Source organism: Oncorhynchus clarkii, chromosome 17, assembly GCF_045791955.1.
Source record: "Oncorhynchus clarkii lewisi isolate Uvic-CL-2024 chromosome 17, UVic_Ocla_1.0, whole genome shotgun sequence".
In the NCBI taxonomy this organism is placed as follows: domain Eukaryota; kingdom Metazoa; phylum Chordata; class Actinopteri; order Salmoniformes; family Salmonidae; genus Oncorhynchus; species Oncorhynchus clarkii.
The window spans coordinates 64,626,058-64,646,778 of NC_092163.1; the positions used below are offsets into that span (position 1 = coordinate 64,626,058).

The 20,721-nt window shown below is 42.0% G+C and overlaps 1 protein-coding gene and 1 pseudogene across 2 annotated transcripts; both read left to right on the forward strand.

The window, feature by feature from the left end:
- Positions 1-2,282: 2,282 nt before the first annotated feature.
- Positions 2,283-8,809, forward strand: LOC139371270 (SRSF protein kinase 3-like). 2 transcript variants are annotated; one of them, XM_071111551.1, is made up of 15 exons: positions 2,283-2,504; positions 3,636-4,081; positions 4,196-4,304; positions 4,420-4,507; positions 4,938-5,025; positions 5,155-5,261; positions 5,408-5,573; positions 5,848-5,873; positions 6,022-6,078; positions 6,671-7,043; positions 7,347-7,444; positions 7,612-7,719; positions 7,810-7,879; positions 7,969-8,061; positions 8,241-8,809. In XM_071111551.1, the coding sequence occupies exons 2-15, from the start codon at positions 3,751-3,753 to the stop codon at positions 8,423-8,425; spliced, it is 1,899 nt and encodes a 632-aa protein (XP_070967652.1). In that variant the 5' UTR covers positions 2,283-2,504; positions 3,636-3,750; the 3' UTR covers positions 8,426-8,809. The 2 variants fall into 2 exon arrangements, with proteins under 2 accessions (XP_070967652.1, XP_070967651.1); XM_071111550.1 differs by having other exon boundaries at positions 2,330-2,892.
- Positions 8,810-11,607: 2,798 nt separating this feature from the next.
- Positions 11,608-19,162, forward strand: LOC139369484 (catechol O-methyltransferase B-like; annotated as a pseudogene).
- The last annotated feature ends 1,559 nt before the right edge of the window (positions 19,163-20,721 follow it).

A 20,721-nucleotide genomic window follows, 5' to 3' on the forward strand; every position in this document is an offset into this window, starting at 1 on the left:
CCCTCTGTTGAAAATGAGCCCACCAACTTTTGACCCCTAGATCACAAAGCAAGAAATGGATTTGCACTGGAGCTGTCCCAGGAGTCACAGAATATATTGTTATCTGTAGCTACTGTATTGTATTCTATCGTTGGTCAGACCCAAGCCACATGTAACAAACATCCTCGTTGTTTAACCTAACAAATCTCCCAATATATAATTTTTTACAGAATAAAGTATATATGTATTCTAAATTACTATTTTGTATCTTCTGAGATATAAAGAATAGTTATATAAAAGAGGTAATTTAGTGTCTTGTGATTTACAAAAATATATAATGAACTCATATCAACTAAAAAGTATTTAAACACACCAGTGAACGTGTAAATGAACCTGTTTGTAAACATTAATATATATGTCTTATCTCTTCATCTGTCCATCAAACATACGCATTTCAACTGTGCTTGCTATTTCTCATGTTTTTCAAGTGAACACAAATCCTTTCAAAGCTTGGTCTTCAATCAACAAATGAAAGAAATTCCTGTTGTTGCCAAATTGTTGTTTCATGCAAGCTCTTTTTTTCCTGCATTTCCTAAGAGTCCAGCTGGTGAAAGGACATAATAGCCAAGTTCAGATAAAAACCTGAGGACTTTTAGAGGTCTATGACAGTCGTTTAATGAACTTTCTATTAATTTCTATTCATTCAGTTGTGTAGCATGTTTTCCTTCAGGGCACTTTATGAACTTCAAAAGCCTTAACCAATTGCAGTAGTGGGATGGGGAAATTGACCCCAAGAGAGAACACACTAAAACCAGAAAATGGTTGACAGCGTATGAATTTTGAGCAAATAAGAAAAGTGTTACCATGTTCAAGTCTACGTCAAGGTGGAAGTTTTGTGATGTTGTGTATAATATTATGTATTTATAAGATTGTAACAACATTATCAACAATAAACCACATATTTTGATCTGTATGTATCATGATAATAAGCTAGATTTGATTCTAAATTCCTTTATAAACTGATGTCAACTTAATGTGGAGAAATTAAAAGGGGTCTAACTAGAACAGGGCTAGGGGATGGGACTGTTGGCATGAGCAGGCCTTATGTCAAAACTCATAAATGTGGTAGTATGAGATTACGTTTCCAATGTATCATGTAATACGCTACTCCTATTGGTGGCACAATGTTATCATAATGGTAAAATTATTTAAAGTAATTAATGCCATTCCCATATACCACCGCAATTCAAGAACGGCTCTTTTATAAGCTTCCCATGACATGTGCTTGTTTGTTCTTGTGTATCTTAAGTTCATGATTATACCGTTATAAAAGGGCATCACTAACAACCTGAATGGTAGGAAATTAATACCTCTGGAAAGAAACATGAGTAGCTAAGAATGATCTTTCATTTTAACTGATTAATGTCATGGCTTCATCTATTGACATGTTTTACAGGTAAAGCTATTCCTTTTATCTCAAGTACCTTTAATGGAATGTTATATTGGTTTTAAATGTTGGTGTTTTCACATTCAATAGTTTGTGTGTGAATTTCTTCAAGCTAGTCTAAACCTGAAACTGATGACCAAACTGCTGTGCATTGGGGGTCGTAAATGTATTTTTCAGGTGATGTACTTATGTCTGTAAAACATAAATGAATATACATTTTGCTCGAAGGAAATTTATCCAGAATATATATTGTATATTTATGAACTTATAACATTTTTTATCTATTTGTGAAATACATTATAAAACTGTCATAAAACCCATTCAGCACCAGCCAGAGAAGTGTGGTGTTAACTAACATTTACAGGTGTATTAGTTGTAGCTTTTTGAAGATTGAGTTATGTTGATTGACTGGAATTGTTTGTGACATATTGACTGAAATCCCTATCTGTTTTTCTCCTGATATTTTTTTCATCCTATGTCCATATTTCAAAGGGGTGAGAAATACTGTACAGTTTATGTTTGAGGAGGATGGGGTACATTCATTGATATTTTTTAAATAAAGTATCATCATGGTAAATCTTGGACTGGAATCATTAAAAAAAACTATATTGATGTTCATGTATTTACAGTAATTACTGTGAGTGATTTGCCTCAAATAAAGTATATACACCATAGGTCATAGGACATTTCATCGGTTATCCTTATTTGCCTAATTCTAATGACTTTGGCTTTGTTTGAAGAATTTGGCACAATTTGACATATTTAAAACATGTTTATATAGCTTGCTAGTGTAGCTTATGGTGCTGCCAGCCACACAGCATGTACTGCCCAATCAAACACTGGCAAAGCTCATGTCATTTTCAGAACGTGTGCTGTGCTTATGGGCAGGCACGCACGCACGCGGAGCCAGCTAGTGATGGGCATTCCGAGTCTTTTCGGTGAGCCGGCTGGCCCATTTGGCTCCGTTCACGTAAAAAAAGCCGGCTAATTTGGCTCCCAAACGGGTCTTTGTTCAACATGCTTAAAACTTGAACTAGAACCATGAAAAATCGCAAATCTACAATGTAAAGCTCAAAAGGTAAGATACCATTATCTCAGATCGTGAAATGCGCGTTCAAATATATTTTTACCTGGCCAAATGATTCGTTTTTGCGTGGACCAGATTCATGCGCTCTCCCCACTATTTATTGTTTCTGTAGTGAGGATTCACATTCTTTAGGTAATTATTTTGTAACGTAACCGTAGAAAAATGTTTGAGCTCAAAAAGCAGTAGCTGCAGTATGCTAATCAAGGAGCCAAATTAACGAGTATTTCACTGATACGATTCGGTTCCCAATCTTAACCAAAAAGATCCTTTCAAAAGAGCCGTTCGTTCGCGACGCATAATAAGAGCAAACGTTGACGAAGAAGGAACGGTCCTTCAGTTTACTGGTTAAATCGGAGGACTCTGTTTTTCATTATTATATGTAAGTATTTGGTAAATATTACAGCGTTTTTTTTCATAGTTACAGGGTGTAATAAAGTTTTTAAGCAATTGTTACTTGATGTGTCACATTGTAGCAACGTACGAATTTGAAGTCGGTTGCTTCAAAGCAATGACAATCTGTAACAAATAACGTTAGCTAAACAACTTTTGTGGAGAACAGACTCAGGCTAATTTACGCGTTGCATTAGCTAGCTAGTTAGTTGTACAAATCTGTTATAAAAATTTAAATCATATCTGTTACAAAGCTTTTTCTTTAGAGGACATAGCTAGGTTTGTTGGACTTGGCAGTTCTGAATTGGTCAAAGGATTGACTTTTTCATCTCTTTGACACCTTAATGACTTGACTGAGATGGTCGTATCAATAGCTGTAATTGTCACAGGTTTAAAATAAAGACTCATAGACAGCATGCACTCAGTCAATAAAGTTACAGGCCAGCTTTGAAGAGCTATTTACGTTGACATGCCATTCATCTAAACCCAGCTAAAAATAAATGGACTCTTGCACATTCACTGGGCCCTTTCAAATGTCATTGCAGCCAGGCTCTAGAACTATAAGATTTACTAAATGTAGAATTTGAATAGGCTTACTCAGTGTATTGGCCATGTTGTGTCGTCTGAATTAACCTCACATATCATATGTATGAATGCCTATTAGGTCAATTCATAATAGTGTGAACAGTGAAAGTTTAGTGAACAGTTTGTCTGTTTTTCTTTTTGCCGTAGGCCTTCTGCGTGTACCATCTTCATCTCCATTTTCTTCAATCCTGCCCTTGCATGACCTGTGCTGTCTAGGCTAGAAGGCGTCGGCTCCCTGTTCTATTGTGTGTCCCTTGTCACAATGTCCAATGAACCTTCATCTAGATATGCTGCTGCAATATCAGCCCTTTCCCTCAGTTTACCTGCTGTTAACCCCAACCCAACCCTTATCCTCAGTTCATCCACTGCCCCCAACCCACCGCTTACCCCTAAACCCTCTCTTATCCCCAAATCACATATTACCTCCAAATCCCTTACCCCTAAACCACTAGTTGCCCCTACCCCCAAACCACCCTTTGCCATCAAACTACCCACTGCTGCCAGCCCAGCCCCTTTAAATTCATATCCCCCTTCACTTGAGATTTTGGGATCAGATGATGAGGAACAGGAGAATCCATCTGATTACTGCATAGGTACTTCACCAGTGTGCCAAATATAACCAAACAACAATACAATCATGTGTGGTAGAAGGAGTTGTTGTGTACAGTTTATTGTTGATCGGAAAGAGGTTTCACTGTTTATTGTAGGTGGGTACTACCCGGTGGAAATTGGAGAGATATTCATTGACCGTTACCAGGTGGTGAAGAAGCTGGGCTGGGGCCACTTCTCTACTGTGTGGCTAGGCTGGGACATGGAGTAATTATAATAGTTATACTGATAACATTGTTTTTGTTATTGATTTACCTTCGGTTTCATATTGTGATTATGACAGCTGAAGCAAGTGATTCACAATGTTTATTTGTATGTGCAGGAAGAGGTGTTTCGTGGCTCTGAAGTTGGTAAAGAGTGCTCCAACCTTCACAGAGACCGCTTTGGATGAGATCAAGCTTCTGAAATGTGTCAGTATTATATGCCCATGTTCAACATTTTATTCTCTGCTGTGTATGCCTAATCACAGGTTGCCTAGGAGGCAGCTCTACAGAGTGGTCACTAGCTGGCATAACCACAAAGTCATCCAATCAGATTTTGAACTTAAACTTATCCTTAACCTTAAATGAATACATTTTGTTGTCATAAATACATTTTTATGATATAGCCAATTGTGACATTGCAGCTGGCCCATCTAGCAGAAATCGCTCAGTTCTGCCTTCAGGGCAAGATTCATGACAATAAATGTTAACCTGTGGCCTAATCAGTGTAATTACTTGCTTGTTCATCAACCAGAACTAGGTTTAGTAGGAACTATATAATTTTATTAGTTGCACAATGGTGATAATAAAAAGGAATATGTTTACTCTCCAGTTATGTCCTGTAATATGTTGTTTTTAGGTAAGGGACAGTGATCCATCTGACCCTAAACGTGAAACTGTTGTGCAGCTTATTGATGACTTCAAAGTCTCTGGAGTCAATGGGGAGCGTATCCTTTAAAAGCCACCTACCTACACGTTATCCTTTTACTCATAATATCTTTATCAAACAACATGTGTCATATGTTAACTTGCACATTTAATGTAAATGGTTTCTCCTTGATTCAGCTATGTGTCAGATGTATGCATGGTTCTTGAAGTTCTGGGTCACCAGCTGCTGAAGTGGATCATCAAATCCAACTACACTGGCCTTCCCCTGCCCTGCGTTAAGAGCATCCTTAGACAGGTGCTGTGTCTTTTCCCCTGTGATCTCCAAATTCTCTCTCTAGCATTTTATCAGCCAGAGCAGCTTTTGTGAACTGATGATCTCCTTTGTGTGTTCCCTGCTGTCATGTAGCCACAGTATATCACCATTGTTGTCTCATATCACAGGTTCTTCAGGGCTTAGATTACTTGCACACTAAATGCAAGATTATCCACACAGACATCAAGCCAGAGAACATCCTTTTGAGAGTGGATGAGGTTTACGTCCAGGAGCTGGCAGCCGACACCAAGCTATGGGAGCTGCCAGTGTCTTCTGCTCCCACAAGCTGTTCAGGTTAGTATTGCTCTCAATTCCATGTTGGCATACACGTGTCACTAAGTACATATCCCTGTGGCATTGCTCTGTCTGTTTGACTTATTTTATTTTTATATGGAGGGAAATGGAAAAGATTTGTTACAGAGAGATGGCGATACAATAACAGTGCTGAATATTAGGAAGAGATGATTAACAAGTTTAATATGATTTCAATAGATGGGTCTGTTTTTTTCTTATTCTCTATGATTTGATTTCTTGCTCTCTTGTGCCCTTCATCTACTACTGATGCCAGCAAACACCAGTCTAAGAGAAAAGCAGGTATGACAATCAACTCTTTATTATTGTCTCAAAGCATAAAGCAATCATAGTGCTACAAAGGCAGAAAAAAAATGTTCTGTTCATCTTTTGATTACCTCATCTATCACCTATGTCTCTCCTACCCCTCCTGTCATAACCTGGGTATTAGATTGTATCAAACTTGATGGGGAAATTGACGGTGGCTTTCCAGGCTCTTGGGGTTTGGGTAAGATGGCCTTGGCATTGTGAGTGTGTGCTGATTCACTGCATATTGGCCCTCAGAAGGTCCTTTTGGAGAAAAGCTTTGATCTGGAAATGTGCTATGTTATATCATTTGTTTTGGCTGTTGTCAATAGTTACGGTATTGTTTCAGGTTTTCTACTCATTCAACCATGAAAGCAGTTGTGTGTGTGTGTGTGTGTGTGTGTGTGTGTGTGTGGGTGGGTGGGTGTTATTTAAAATGTGTATAACCTGCACAATAACAGCATTTCTGAGTGAAGATGTACTATCTACAAATTGCTGTTTGTATTCAGTATTTATGTATTCTAAAATTGTCTGTTTGTAATCAGTCTTTATGTATTCAATCAGTATTCATAACTACACCTTTGCATTTGTAGTGAAATTGCTCACCTTGATAAACTCATCAATAATTAGCATGCACTGCATGAAAAGGGGATATGCAGTTCTGATATTTAAGAAAATGTACCATATTTGCAGAGATTGTTTTAAAAATATATTTGAACACTTGCATGCTGCAACATGAGAGATGTGAATCCCATTTTAAGTTTCCCATCAAACTACTGTGACTGTGCTCATAGACTGGGAAGGTCTCCAGGATCCCGATGGCCAGGTTGTCGAGGAAGGAGAAGAAACAACAACAGCCGCAGAAGGGCGAGGACACTTTAGTTGGCCGTCAGAAGAGGGAGAAACCTCATGTGTCATTCTCTAATATCACCACTCCCTGTAGCATCCCTAATTCCACCTCGTCCCCTAAGCCTTCAGGTCCTGTGCATACTACTTGGAGACGGACCCTGCTGCATGAAGAAGCAATGGGCTCTGACAGCAAGGAGTCGGCCTCGTCACCGATGGAAGATGCACCATCATTGACTACAATGTCTCACTGTTCTAGACAATCTATAGTGTTACACTATTCTACCCAGAGAGACAACCTGCCCTCATCACCATCACATGGTCAGTCTTGCTCTGGAGCCAGCAGTTTAGAGTATATTGTAATAGCATATTACCGTGTAGTATACATGTCAGAATACCTGTCCACTAGTCTTTCAAATGAACTTTTATGATTTGCAATATACTATGTCATGCATATGCTGATGATTAAGTTAATTTACATGATTGAAATTGCGTGTTGTAATACCTCGTACAAAGCAACCATTTTACACCAGAGCACTCACAGCACATCCGTTATTGTTGTGGACAGGTGTAGATATTACTGAATAATTCTATCTGAGGTATCTGCTTTATATTTTGTTTCAGGGTTAAGTGAATCAGATCTGTTGGTGAATCTTCTGAAGCCACAGAATGCTGATAAAATCAGCATCAAGATTGCAGATCTGGGAAACGCCTGCTGGGTGGTGAGTTACTATCTGTCTACAGACATTATGTATTTGAATGAATATATATGTATTAATAAATACACTGTCTTAGAAGACAAAATACATTACATTGAAATGATACGGCTTATTATCAACTAATTGCTCATGGTATGGAGTGCTAAGTCTTCATCTCTGCTCTCCTCCAGTACAAACATTTCACAGAAGACATCCAGACCTGCCAGTACCGCTCTGTTGAGGTCCTGATTGGGTCTGACTATGGCACTCCTGCAGACATCTGGAGCATAGCCTGCATGGTGAGAACCCAGGAGCACCACATCCACCCTTATGTTAATGTTTAGCTGTCCTAAATATATTTTATTGAGAAGTCTTACATTTCCATAAAGGCGTTTGAGCTGGCTACCGGGGAGTATCTGTTTGAACCCCATTCAGGGGACAACTTCTCACGAGAGGAAGGTAAGCCTTATCCTTTCTCCTCTCTGTCCTGTGTTTTTCCTGGTGATTGTCCTTGCTCTTTAAAAAAATGCTTTAATGTCTCCCATCAGATCACATTGCTCACATAATTGAGTTGCTGGGACCCCTTCCATCCCAGTTTGCCCTCTCAGGGAGAAACTCCAAGCGATATTTCAATCACAATGGTATATCTATTCACAATTGTTGTATCCACCATAGTGGTTTCCTTTAGCATATGATTCATATTTTGGTGAAAATGTACCTTTATTTTAGTTTCACCCACAATATCAAATTTGGTTTACATATCCTGTTCAGTCAATCCCTAGTGTAATCATGTAACACTCTTTCCCTTGTTTGCTCACAGGGCATCTGCGGCGCATCTCAAGGCTGAAACCGTGGAGTTTGTGTGAGATCCTTCTGGATAAGTATGAGTGGCCGCGGGAACAGGCAGTCCAGTTCAGTGCTTTCCTCCTCACCATGCTGGAGCCCCTCCCAGAGAAGAGAGCCACCGCTGCCCAGTGTCTGAAACACCCCTGGATCTCCTTATAGACACAAAGCCACCACCGCTGCCCAGTGTCTGAACCCGATCTGGTTCTCCTCATGGATACAGAGCAGTCTCACCGATGACAGAGGTTACACAGGTGACACAGCGTCAAACAGGCTGGGACAAGTGCCTTAATATGATGTTTGAATAGTGGGTAATGGCTGATATTCAGCAAGTGTTATTTTTTCAGCTGATCTTCTGCAATGTTATTTTTCTGTTTGCTCAGGGAGAGCAGTCAACTATCAATATATTTTGTCTGATTATTTAACACCTTTGATGTAAAGAAAATAACTTTTGATTTGGATAGATATGCCAGATGGCCAGTCTGCCCCTGCTGGGAAAGCTCTATTTTTGTTTTTGAGTTTCATTGAATAAATGTTACTTGTTTATACAAGGCTTTCATTATCTATCGCTTTTCTCTGAATAATAAGATAAAAAAAAGATTTTGACAGAATTAATAGAAATAGGGTTAGACATTGTGTTAATTTAGCCAATTCATGTATGAATTCAGAATACTCTATGGCTGCATTTAGACAAGCACCCCAATTCTGATTTTCTTTTCACTAATTGGTGATTGGTCAAAAGACGAATTAGTGGAAAATGTACGCTGCGTACATGCTGCGTGCCTATGTGATTCACCTGAATCCTGTCATAAGACCAGTGGAGGCTGCTGAGGGAGGAATGCTCATAATAATGGCTGGAATGCAGCAAATGGAATGGCATCCATTATTTGATGTATTTGATATCATTCCACCAATTCCACTCCAGCCATTACCACAAGCCCGTCCTCCCCAATTAAGGTACCACCAACCTCCTGTGCATAAGACCTAATGGAATGACGAAGAAGCAGTGGCTTCAAAGGGGATTAGGATACTGTTGAGTAGGGCTCAACACTGTAGCCCGGTCACCCAGTCCATGCAGGGTAAGCCATACCTCCCCTGTTTTCACTGCTTCCTTCTGTCCTGTCCCTTCTTTCTGTGTGAGTGTGCTGTGAGTATGTGTTGATGACTGAAAGTGTGCTTTAGTGAGATCTCCACAGCCACACATTCCTCTCAGTTCACATTAAAGTGGCAATCTGCAGTTCAAACAATAACAAAGCGGCCACACAGCCACCAATGGTCAGTCCTTGTATCTAAAGCTCTCAATGAGTTTGAGTGGTTACATTTCTCCAGCCCCCTCCCTCAGCTGTTTACCTAATCCATGTTTTAAGGCTATACAGTGTTTGTTCCAATTTACATTGTTTACAAACAAAGGAGTAAAACAAGCATATATAGTTTGTTCTGATGGGGAACGACAGCTCATGATGCATCAATAAGTTATATTCTTCAAAAAATTAATGGGTATACATCATTCATTTAAAAGTCTAAAAATGGATGTAGGAACTGCAGATTGACGCTTAGGGAGGGGTTAGTCTCATGAAAATGTGAGTGTGTGCTCATGTGTGAGACACAAACTGCACAAACTGCAGGTGTGAAACAGTTTTATGGTGAGAGGCAGCATCAAGAAGGAAGAATATCACCACCCTGATTGGAGACAGACGAGCTTCAGATGGAAGTGAGATCCGTGTAATGTTATGGCGTTTGCATGTATTTGATCTGTCTTTGCATCGTAAAGTAGTAAACTAAATAGCTACTACCTTGTGCATGCTTGCATTGTTGGTTGCAACTGTGTTTTTATGTTAACAGTGCAGTGAATTGTCTTCTCTTTTTTAACATCTTGTGATATTGTAGAGCATTTAAAAAAAATGTACTTGTTGAATTGTGTAGATTTGAATGGAACTTTTCAGATGCCATAATTACATCAGAGGTTATTGAAGCTAAATATGTGTGACATGTGTTTGTCTCTTCACCTCACCCTGGAATGATCTTCAGAGTTGTCGCTCTTTGTACATTGCAATTTATAATCATTTAGTATAATCTGATTTTAATATTTTCTTTTATATAGATTTTCAGTTTAGTCACCAAACACCTTGATTCACTGGGGTGTAATGCCCACTGGAATGTGGTACAGTTAATCTGCTTCATCAAACAACTCAAAGTATATTTGCTATCAAATGAAGACACTATCAAAGCGCCTGACTGAGCAAACCATGCCTTATTCATTTCCAGAGGCTTTTATGTATGTAGATACAGTACATGTGTAAGAAAGCCAAAGTAAAGATGCTAACAACCCCAGTGCCATGGCTTTTGTTTCACAGCTCTTGACCTGTTCTGCCCGTTGCTATGCAACTCAAAGCCCAACTTAATAGGCATTACCTCAGCTCAGCCTCTCCTGGTCTTTCAGACATGAGTTACAGTTTCTATTAAAGGTTTAAGAGTCCCTCCCGTGCTCTTTTCTGTTTTCACAGAAAACCGAAATTCCCTTTTTTCTGTGTTTTGGCTTAAGGCTGAGTTCTTATCCTTTTTGCATTTTTCTTCAACTCAACCACCATGTTTCAGAGGTGGTTTGGCTTTTCAATATGAGCGCTATATTGTTGACTGTCTTTTCTTAATGCATAGACACTTGATACATTTTTCTTCAACTCAACCACCATGTTTCAGAGCTGGTTTGGCTTTTCAATATGAGCGCTATATTGTTGACTGTCTTTTCTTAATGCATAGGCACTTTATATATTTGTTGTTATTTTGTCATAGTCCAGTGGGATTAGTTAGTATTATTTGTAACACTTAACTGGAAAGGAAAGTGGGATACCTAGTCAGTTGTACAACTGAATGCACTCAACCGAAATGTGTCTTCCGCATGTAACCCAACCCCTCTGAATCAGAGAGGTGCCGGGGGCTGCCATAATGGAAATCCACCTGGACACATTCATGTATTTGTTTATAATATTAATATAAATTGCTCTCTGCTGGAGAGTAATGAGTGGATATGACAACAGGGGTTAAATAATAACGCAGGAGGATATGTTTGAGTGTCATCTGCTACATAGTAGACACCCTTTTCATTAGCCTAGTACTAAAGGAGCTATTCATTTCGCTATGGTCATGCAGATTTCTTGTGGACATACTGTATTGCAAAATATTTTTAAATGGGTACAGTGTTTCTATGGACTTATGTGTTTATCATAAATTCTCAGAGGGTGTCTCAGGGGGAGTTGGCATATGCAAAAAAGACTTAGGACAAATATCAGCAGCAACTAAACAAAAAATATTTTATATTACAGTTAATTCATCTTGTGTGTCCTAGCATGTGGCTGAGCCTTCTTTCTGGTTAGATCGACAGAGCAGCTTTCCTCTTTGCTCTCTACCGCTAGGTGATCCCCACAGCTATGCAGTATCATGGAAGACTGGCACTACTGTGGCATGATGTCATCGTGGAGCGTGCTCTTGACACTTTGACCCGGACATCACGTCCTCAGGTGAGCTCTCTAAACAGATTTACAGTCCAGTCTTTGGTTTAAAGAAAATGCTTTAGTATGTTGGTATTGTGATTCTCCCAGACCTGTCATGAAAGGTTACATGACAGTATTTCCCTTCCAGAGTTTCAGAGTGAAATGACAGTGTGTATGTCTTCCCTTTAATCTAGGCCTAATCGTGTAACGTAATGTATGCCTCATCGTATGTACAATACCAGCTGTCATTTCCCCTCTGAAATATCTACCATCTTCTGAAGGCAGTGCAGAGGAAAGCCGCTGTGGTAGACCCCCAGAGTGTGATCACAGCCATCGACCACTTCTGCAAACAGAGAATGGGCCTGTCATGTATTGTCATGTTGTGTCTTGTTTCTGTCCTTTCCCTTCACCCTGTCTCCCTCTGCTGGTCGTTATTAGGTTACCTTTTCTCCCCCTCTTTCCCCCAGCTGTTCCTTGTCTCCTCCTAACTACCTCGTCACCCCTTTTCCCACCTGTTCCCTTTTTCCCTCTGATTAGTCCTCTATATCTCTCTCTGTTTTTGTTTCTGTCTTTGTCGGATTCTTGTTTGTGTTATTCATGCCTGAACCAGACTATCGTCATGTTTGCTGCAACCTTGTCCTGTCCTGTCGGAATCTGCCGGTCCATCTGAGCCTACGTATGTTTTGTATTAAAGAAGCTCTGTTTACGTTAATTCGCTTTTGGGTCCTCATTCACGCACCGTAACAGAAGAATCCGACCAAGAATGGACCCAGCGACTTCGGATCCTCTCCACTCAGCCGTCGAGATCCAGGGAGCGATGCTAGGCAGACACGAGCAGGAATTGTCTGCTGCTCGACATGCCGTTGAGACCCTGGCCACCCAAGTCTCCAACCTCACAGAACAGGTTCACCATCTCCGCCTCGATCCACCGGCCACTTCCAGGGCTTTCGAATCTCCGGAGCCCAGAATCAATAACCCGCCGTGTTACTCTGGGGAGCCCACTGAATGCCGCTCGTTCCTCACCCAGTGTGATATTGTGTTTTCTCTCCAGCCCAACACTTACTCCAGGAGCACTGCTCGTGTCGCCTACGTCATATCTCTCCTTACTGGACGGGCTCGTGAGTGGGGCACGGCAATCTGGGAGGCAAGGGCTGAGTGTACTAACCAGTATCAGGACTTTAAGGAGGAGATGATACGGGTTTTTGATCGATCTGTTTTTGGGGAGGAGGCTTCCAGGGTCCTGTCTTCCCTATGTCAAGGTAATCGATCCATAACAGACTACTCTGAGTTTCGCACTCTTGCTGCCTCCAGTGGCTGGAACGAGCCGGCTTTGCTCGCTCGTTTTCTGGAGGGTCTCCGCGCAGAGGTAAAGGATGAGATTCTCTCCCGGGAGGTTCCTTCCAGCGTGGATTCCTTGATTGAACTCGCTATTCGCATTGAGCGACGGGTCGATCTTCGTCACCGAGCTCGTGGAAAGGAGCTCGCGTTCTCCGTTGCCCCCCTCTCCGCATCACTACCTTGTCGGTCCATCTACGCTGGACCGGTTCGTCAGCTTCCTGCAGTGCCTTAATAGACTCTGGGGCGGAGGGCTGTTTTATGGACGAGACCTGGGCTCGGGAACATGACATTCCTCTCAGACAGTTAAGGGAGTCCACGGCCTTGTTCGCCCTGGATGGTAGTCCTCTCCCCAGGATTCAGCGTGAGACGCTACCTTTAACCCTCACTGTTTCTGGTAATCATAGCGAAACCATTTCTTTTTTAATTTTTCGTTCACCTTTTACACCTGTTGTTTTGGGCCATCCCTGGCTAGTTTGTCATAATCCTTCTATTAATTGGTCTAGTAATTCTATCCTCTCCTGGAACGTCTCTTGTCATGTGAAATGTTTAATGTCTGCTATCCCTCCTGTTTCCTCTATCTCTTCTTCACAGGAGGAGCCTGGTGATTTGACAGGGGTGCCGGAGGAATATCACGATCTGCGCACGGTGTTCAGTCGGTCCAGGGCCACCTCTCTTCCTCCACACCGGTCGTATGATTGTAGTATTGATCTCCTTCCGGGAACCACTCCCCCCCGGGGTAGACTATACTCTCTGTCGGCTCCCGAACGTAAGGCTCTCGAAGATTATTTGTCTGTAGCTCTTGCCGCCGGTACCATAGTCCCCTCCTCCTCTCCCGCCGGAGCGGGGTTTTTTTTTGTTAAGAAGATGGACGGGTCCCTGCGCCCCTGCATAGATTATCGAGGGCTGAATGACATAACAGTGAAGAATCGTTATCCGCTTCCTCTTATGTCTTCAGCCTTCGAGATCCTGCAGGGAGCCAGGTTTTTCACTAAGTTGGACCTTCGTAACGCTTACCATCTCGTGCGCATCAGGGAGGGGGACGAGTGGAAGACGGCGTTTAACACTCCGTTAGGGCACTTTGAATACCGGGTTCTTCCTTTCGGCCTCGCTAACGCTCCAGCTGTCTTTCAGGCATTAGTCAATGATGTCCTGAGAGACATGCTGAACATCTTTGTTTTCGTTTACCTTGACGATATCCTGATTTTTTTCACCGTCACTCCAGATTCATGTTCAGCACGTTCGACGTGTCCTCCAGCGCCTTTTAGAGAATTGTCTTTTTGTGAAGGCTGAGAAGTGCACTTTTCATGCCTCCTCCGTCACATTTCTCGGTTCTGTTATTTCCGCTGAAGGCATTAAGATGGATCCCGCTAAGGTCCAAGCTGTCATTGATTGGCCCGTCCCTAAGTCACGCGTCGAGCTGCAGCGCTTTCTCGGCTGCGCGAACTTCTATCGTCGTTTCATCCGTAATTTCGGTCAGGTGGCAGCTCCTCTCACAGCCCTTACTTCTGTCAAGACGTGCTTTAAGTGGTCCGTTTCCGCCCAGGGAGCTTTTGATCTCCTCAAGAATCGTTTTACATCCGCACCTATCCTTGTTACACCTGACGTCTCTAGACAGTTCGTTGTCGAGGTTGACGCGTCAGAGGTGGGCGTGGGAGCCATTCTTTCTCAGCGCTCCCTCTCTGACGACAAGGTCCACCCTTGCGCGTATTTTTCTCATCGCCTGTCGCCGTCGGAACGTAACTATGATGTGGGAAACCGCGAACTGCTCGCCATCCGCTTAGCCCTAGGCGAATGGCGACAGTGGTTGGAGGGGGCGACCGTTCCTTTTGTCGTTTGGACCGACCATAGGAACCTTGAGTACATCCGTTCTGCCAAACGACTTAATGCTCGTCAGGCGCGCTGGGCACTGTTTTTCGCTCGTTTCGAGTTCGTGATTTCTTATCGTCCGGGCTCTAAGAACACCAAGCCTGATGCTTTATCTCGTCTCTTCAGTTCTTCAGTAGCCTCCACTGACCCCGAGGGGATTCTCCCTGAGGGGCGTGTTGTCGGGTTGACTGTCTGGGGAATTGAGAGGCAGGTAAAGCAAGCACTCACTCACACTCCGTCGCCGCGCGCTTGTCCTAGGAACCTTCTTTTCGTTCCCGTTCCTACTCGTCTGGCCGTTCTTCAGTGGGCTCACTCTGCCAAGTTAGCCGGCCACCCTGGCGTTCGGGGTACGCTTGCTTCCATTCGCCAGCGTTTTTGGTGGCCCACCCGGGAGCATGACACGCGTCGTTTCGTGGCTGCTTGTTCGGTCTGCGCGCAGACTAAGTCCGGTAACTCCCCTCCTGCCGGCCGTCTCAGGCCGCTTCCCATTCCCTCTCGACCGTGGTCTCACATCGCCTTAGATTTTGTCACCGGACTGCCTTCGTCAGCGGGGAAGACTGTTATTCTTACGGTTGTCGACAGGTTCTCTAAGGCGGCTCATTTTATTCCCCTTGCTAAGCTTCCTTCTGCTAAAGAGACGGCACAAATCATCATCGAGAATGTTTTCAGAATTCATGGCCTTCCGTCAGACGTCGTTTCGGACAGAGGTCCGCAATTCACGTCTCAATTTTGGAGGGAGTTTTGCCGTTTGATTGGGGCTTCCGTCAGTCTCTCTTCCGGCTTTCACCCCCAGTCTAACGGTCAAGCAGAACGGGCCAATCAGACTATTGGTCGCATCTTACGCAGTCTTTCTTTTCGCAACCCTGCGTCTTGGTCAGAACAGCTCCCCTGGGCAGAATACGCCCACAACTCGCTTCCTTCGTCTGCGACCGGGCTATCTCCTTTTCAGAGTAGCCTCGGGTACCAGCCTCCGCTGTTCTCATCTCAGTTCGCCGAGTCCAGCGTCCCCTCCGCTCAGGCTTTTGTCCAACGTTGCGAGTGCACCTGGAAGAGGGTCAGGTCTGCACTTTGCCGTTATAGGGCGCAGACTGTGAGGGCTGCTAATAAGCGTAGAACTAAGAGTCCTAGATATTGTCGCGGTCAGAGAGTTTGGCTCTCCACTCAGAACCTTCCCCTTAAGACCGCTTCTCGCAAGTTGACCCCGCGGTTCATTGGTCCGTTCCGTATTTCTCAGATCATTAATCCTGTCGCAGTTCGACTTCTTCTTCCGCGATATCTTCGTCGCGTCCACCCGGTCTTCCATGTCTCCTGTGTCAAGCCCGTTCTTCGCGCCCCCGCTCGTCTTCCCCCCCCCTCCCCCATCCTTGTCGAGGGCGCACCCATCTACAGGGTCCGTAGGATTTTGGACATGCGTCCTCGGGGCCGTGGTCATCAGTACCTAGTAGATTGGGAGGGGTACGGTCCTGAGGAGAGGAGTTGGGTTCCCTCTCGGGACGTGCTGGACCGTGCGCTGATCGATGATTTCCTCCGTTGCCGCCAGGTTTCCTCCTCGAGTGCGCCAGGAGGCGCTCGGTGAGTGGGGGGGTACTGTCATGTATTGTCATGTTGTGTCTTGTTTCTGTCCTTTCCCTTCACCCTGTCTCCCTCTGCTGGTCGTTATTAGGTTACCTTTTCTCCCCCTCTTTCCCCCAGCTGTTCCTTGTCTCCTCCTAACTACCTCGTCACCCCTTTTCCCACCTGTTCCCTTTTTCCCTCTGATTAGTCCTCTATATCTCTCTCTGTTTTTGTTTCTGTCTTTGTCGGATTCTTGTTTGTGTTATTCATGCCTGAACCAGACTATCGTCATGTTTGCTGCAACCTTGTCCTGTCCTGTCGGAATCTGCCGGTCCATCTGAGCCTACGTATGTTTTGTATTAAAGAAGCTCTGTTTACGTTAATTCGCTTTTGGGTCCTCATTCACGCACCGTAACAGGGCCATGAATATGGGCGAGGAGAAAGGTGCTGTATGGATTAAATGTTATTTGAATGGGTTATCGATAACCAGCTGAATGCAAAGTTCTTTTCATACTTAATCTTCTTTATATCTACAGTCACCTCCAAAATGATTGCCATCCTTTATAAAGATGAACATAAAAGTCTGTATAAAATATATCTATATTATTTTATACTAATACAATTGCTCAGAGAAAGAGATTTTGTTTAAAAGTTTAAAAAAATGGCACCCATAAAGATTATTATTATAAATAAAATCAAACAAAATCAAATCTGCATTAACATTATAATTTCTTAAAGTTAATATCAGTTAAGGAACTGTATTGTGACCTTCCATGGTTTCTTGTTTCAATGGGGTATCAAAATGAGGTAACATGCATGTAAAATCACAATGGGGAAATGTAAAGAACTCACAAATGAAAAGAGAAAAATGGTTGTTGACTTTCATAAATCAGGCAATGTGTACAAAAAAAATGACTTAAAAACCAAATATACCTTTTAGCACTATTAGGACAACAATTGAGACGTTTAAAACCACTGGAACAGTGGTAAACTTGCCTGGAATAGGACTCATGTGTATCTGAGAAAGATGGTTCAGGAGACAAAGAAAAGTCCAAGAGCCACAGTTGGAGAATTTGGTTGCATCTTGGGGTGACCAAGTCAACAATTCAACAGTTACACGCCACTTTTAGGCCAATTGGCTAGTTGGAAGGGTTGCCATAAAAAAGCCTTCATTGAGCTCAACTAACAAATGTAACAATTTGGAACTGGGTGGTTTGGTGAGATGAGACAAACATTTTATTATTATTATTTTTTAAACTTGTTAAACAAATATTTTTCTTGAGCAATTGTAGTAGTATATAACAATACATATGTATTTGTTTTATTATATACAGTCTGTTTTGCTTATCTTCATCAAGGGTGCTAATCATTTTGGAGGGGAATGTATATATTTCTTTCAGTCTCGTATGATTATTGGATAGAGATATAGTGCTAGAAGAGCAGTAGGCTGCAGCAGTATTTACTGTATGTGTTCCAGAGGCAAAGGTCTTGACTCAGGCCACATCTGTGTGTGTGTGTGTGTGTGTGTGTGTGTGTGTGTGTGTGTGTCTATACACTGTATGTGTTCATTCCAGGCTCCATTCCGGACTCTGTGGTCAATGAAGTGAGTCCAGTTACTGTCTTGGAGTTAGGCACTTACTGTGGGTACACAACAGTGTGAATAGCTCGCCTATTACCCCCTGGCGTCAGTGTCATTACCTTGGAGTTCAACCCAGATTATTCTGACACTGCTCGTCAAGTCATCAGATGGTCAGGACTGGAGGAGAAGGTAAAAGGAGATTGGGATGGATTAACATAATGACATGATGATGAACAGGATGTACATTCCTGTAAATTTGGGTGGGTTGTAGATGTTACAACATACAGGTCAGTTGTAGCTCAGAAGCTTAGATGAGATCTCATTACTGTTGTCCAGGTGCAGCAAGTGGAGGGAGCCTCAGGAACTTGGATCCCTCGATTGAAGGAGCATTTCGGGGCCCAGGCGTTTGACTTAGTTTTCCTGGACCACTGGAAAGATCGCTACCTTCCTGACACAAAACGTCTGGAGGTATGTAAGATAACTAATTTGACCGTCCTGTGATTATAGGGAATCATTGATAGTCTTACACTCTTACATTGATTGATATGATCAATCAAAACACAAAACAAATGTAATTATTCTCTCTCTTTCTCCTTCTCTTTCTCCCATTCCCCCAACTCTATCCTCCTCTCTCTCTAGGAGTGTGGTCTCATACAGAAAGGCACAGTGATGCTGGCAGACAATGTCATCTGTCCAGGAACCCCTGACTATCTGTAGTACGTCTGCAACAGCTCTCAATACAACAGCCACTACTACAGATCACACCTGGAGTACACTAAAGCAGAGAACGTCCTGGAGAAGTCTGTGTTCTTAGGGTACTAGCCAAACAGTGAGCCTCTTGCTTTAAAACACTAACTCTCTCTTGATAAAACATTTTGGGTTAGTTTCAATTCGAAGTGCCGCCTTATGACATGCTGTAACTTACTGTGCTAAGCATTTCTTTATCTGTAGAACTGATGTTATCTAGAGTAAGCAAATATGTCTTTGAAAAACTATTTCTACTTGTGTTTTGACATTGTCACAATGCTGTCTTGCTATGCAAATGATGAAAATACCATCAGTTTTATAGCTACAGAATTACAGTAGTGTGATGTCTTTTTCAAAAATGGATTTAATACACTAGGTGGCAGTGGTGTGCCTTTTTAGATATTCAATCAGACAACTGAAAAGCAGCATGCAGTGGTCCCGTCATAACTTCATAGCATTTATAGCCTTCTTTCCGATGTAGGTAGACAGAAAATGGTCTAAAGTCTTACACCATATCTAGCAACGTAAAATAATTATTAATATTTTGTTTTGACACTGTATCAGATCTACATTGAGTCATTTTGGTTCTGTGAGAAAGGTCTATGTTGCACTGCTTTAAACTAATTTTATAGATTTAAATCTTTGATTTGATAAAATCCAATGTGTATTAAACAGATCACTAAGGTATTAACTTAAGTCGGATATTAACAGTACTGATTAATGTGACTTATCCTGGAGATGCTATAGAAAATGATCACATCTATACAGTAGAGAAACAAATGCACCAGATGTACCTGATTGTGAATCACAGTATTGTTTCAGTTGATAGAATATGTCCCTTACATGATATTTCGACATGTGAATTAACAGGTGTGTATGAGAATGTATGAATCAAATCAATGCCTTTCTAATCTCCCCTGCAAAGTGACGGAGTGACGGTGTTCCAACATAAATGGGGGAGGGACTACATATAGAACAAGCTGCATAAAAATATATAGGCTAGTCCACCTAGGGATTTCTTCACAGACGCCCGCATGATAATCCCAATCTGTGGCCATTAGTGCACTGAGAGAGAAGAGGGTTCGGGAGAGAGAGAGGGAGGGGGGTCAACAGAGAGAGGGGGAGTGACAGAGAGAAACAGAGAGCGAGAGGGGGAGAGCTTTTAAGGGATTTGGCAGTGATTTGTCGAATCTCAGTGGCGTAATGTGCTTTTTCTACTTTTTCTACTGATTTAGACATGATGCTATACACGGAAGCCTCGAAAGCCAACGTTTTCAATATGTTTTTATGAACTAAAACAATTTTTTTAATGTTATTGAACAATTTGAGTCCATTACAGTTATTTTGGGAAAATAAATATAATATCTGAGATGTTAATAGATTTACTTTTCGCTAAAACAACGAAGAAACGGGCACTGAATATCATCACATATTAAATATGGGAATAGGCCTATTTGGGAATGATGGCGTGATAGGTCAAATCAAGACTGGTCCAAATGGAATGCTCAGGTAAGCAGTCAATTCTTATATTTATGTACAAATATATGTCACATCTCTATTTCAAGGCCTTGCAGAATTTGTGTAGACTTCAGGCCAGTATCCAACACAGTTTTTTCATTGTTTGCACAATATTGATATGTGCATCAAATGATAGCATGTGATGTTTGGTTGGATGATAATCATACAACTAAGATAACATTTTGTTTTGCAACAACAAAAGGTTTAAAGGTTTAATTATCCTTACTCTGAAACATCATATTTGCATAACAATATTATTGTAATTTCAATATCTTTAGTTGGTTATGTCTTAATAACCTTTTACTGCAGTTGGCTAAATCAGGGTCACGCAGAGTGTTTCTTGGTAGTCTTAAACAACTCTACTTTGA

Bases quoted from the DNA above. Each gene is read 5' to 3' on its own strand.
- LOC139371270 (XM_071111551.1), top strand. From the start codon at position 3,751: ATGTCCAATGAACCTTCATCTAGATATGCTGCTGCAATATCAGCCCTT. The intron at 4,082-4,195 runs GTACTTCACCAG...TGTTTATTGTAG, and splicing joins TCCATCTGATTACTGCATAG to GTGGGTACTACCCGGTGGAA. The intron at 7,880-7,968 runs GTAAGCCTTATC...GTCTCCCATCAG, and splicing joins CAACTTCTCACGAGAGGAAG to ATCACATTGCTCACATAATT.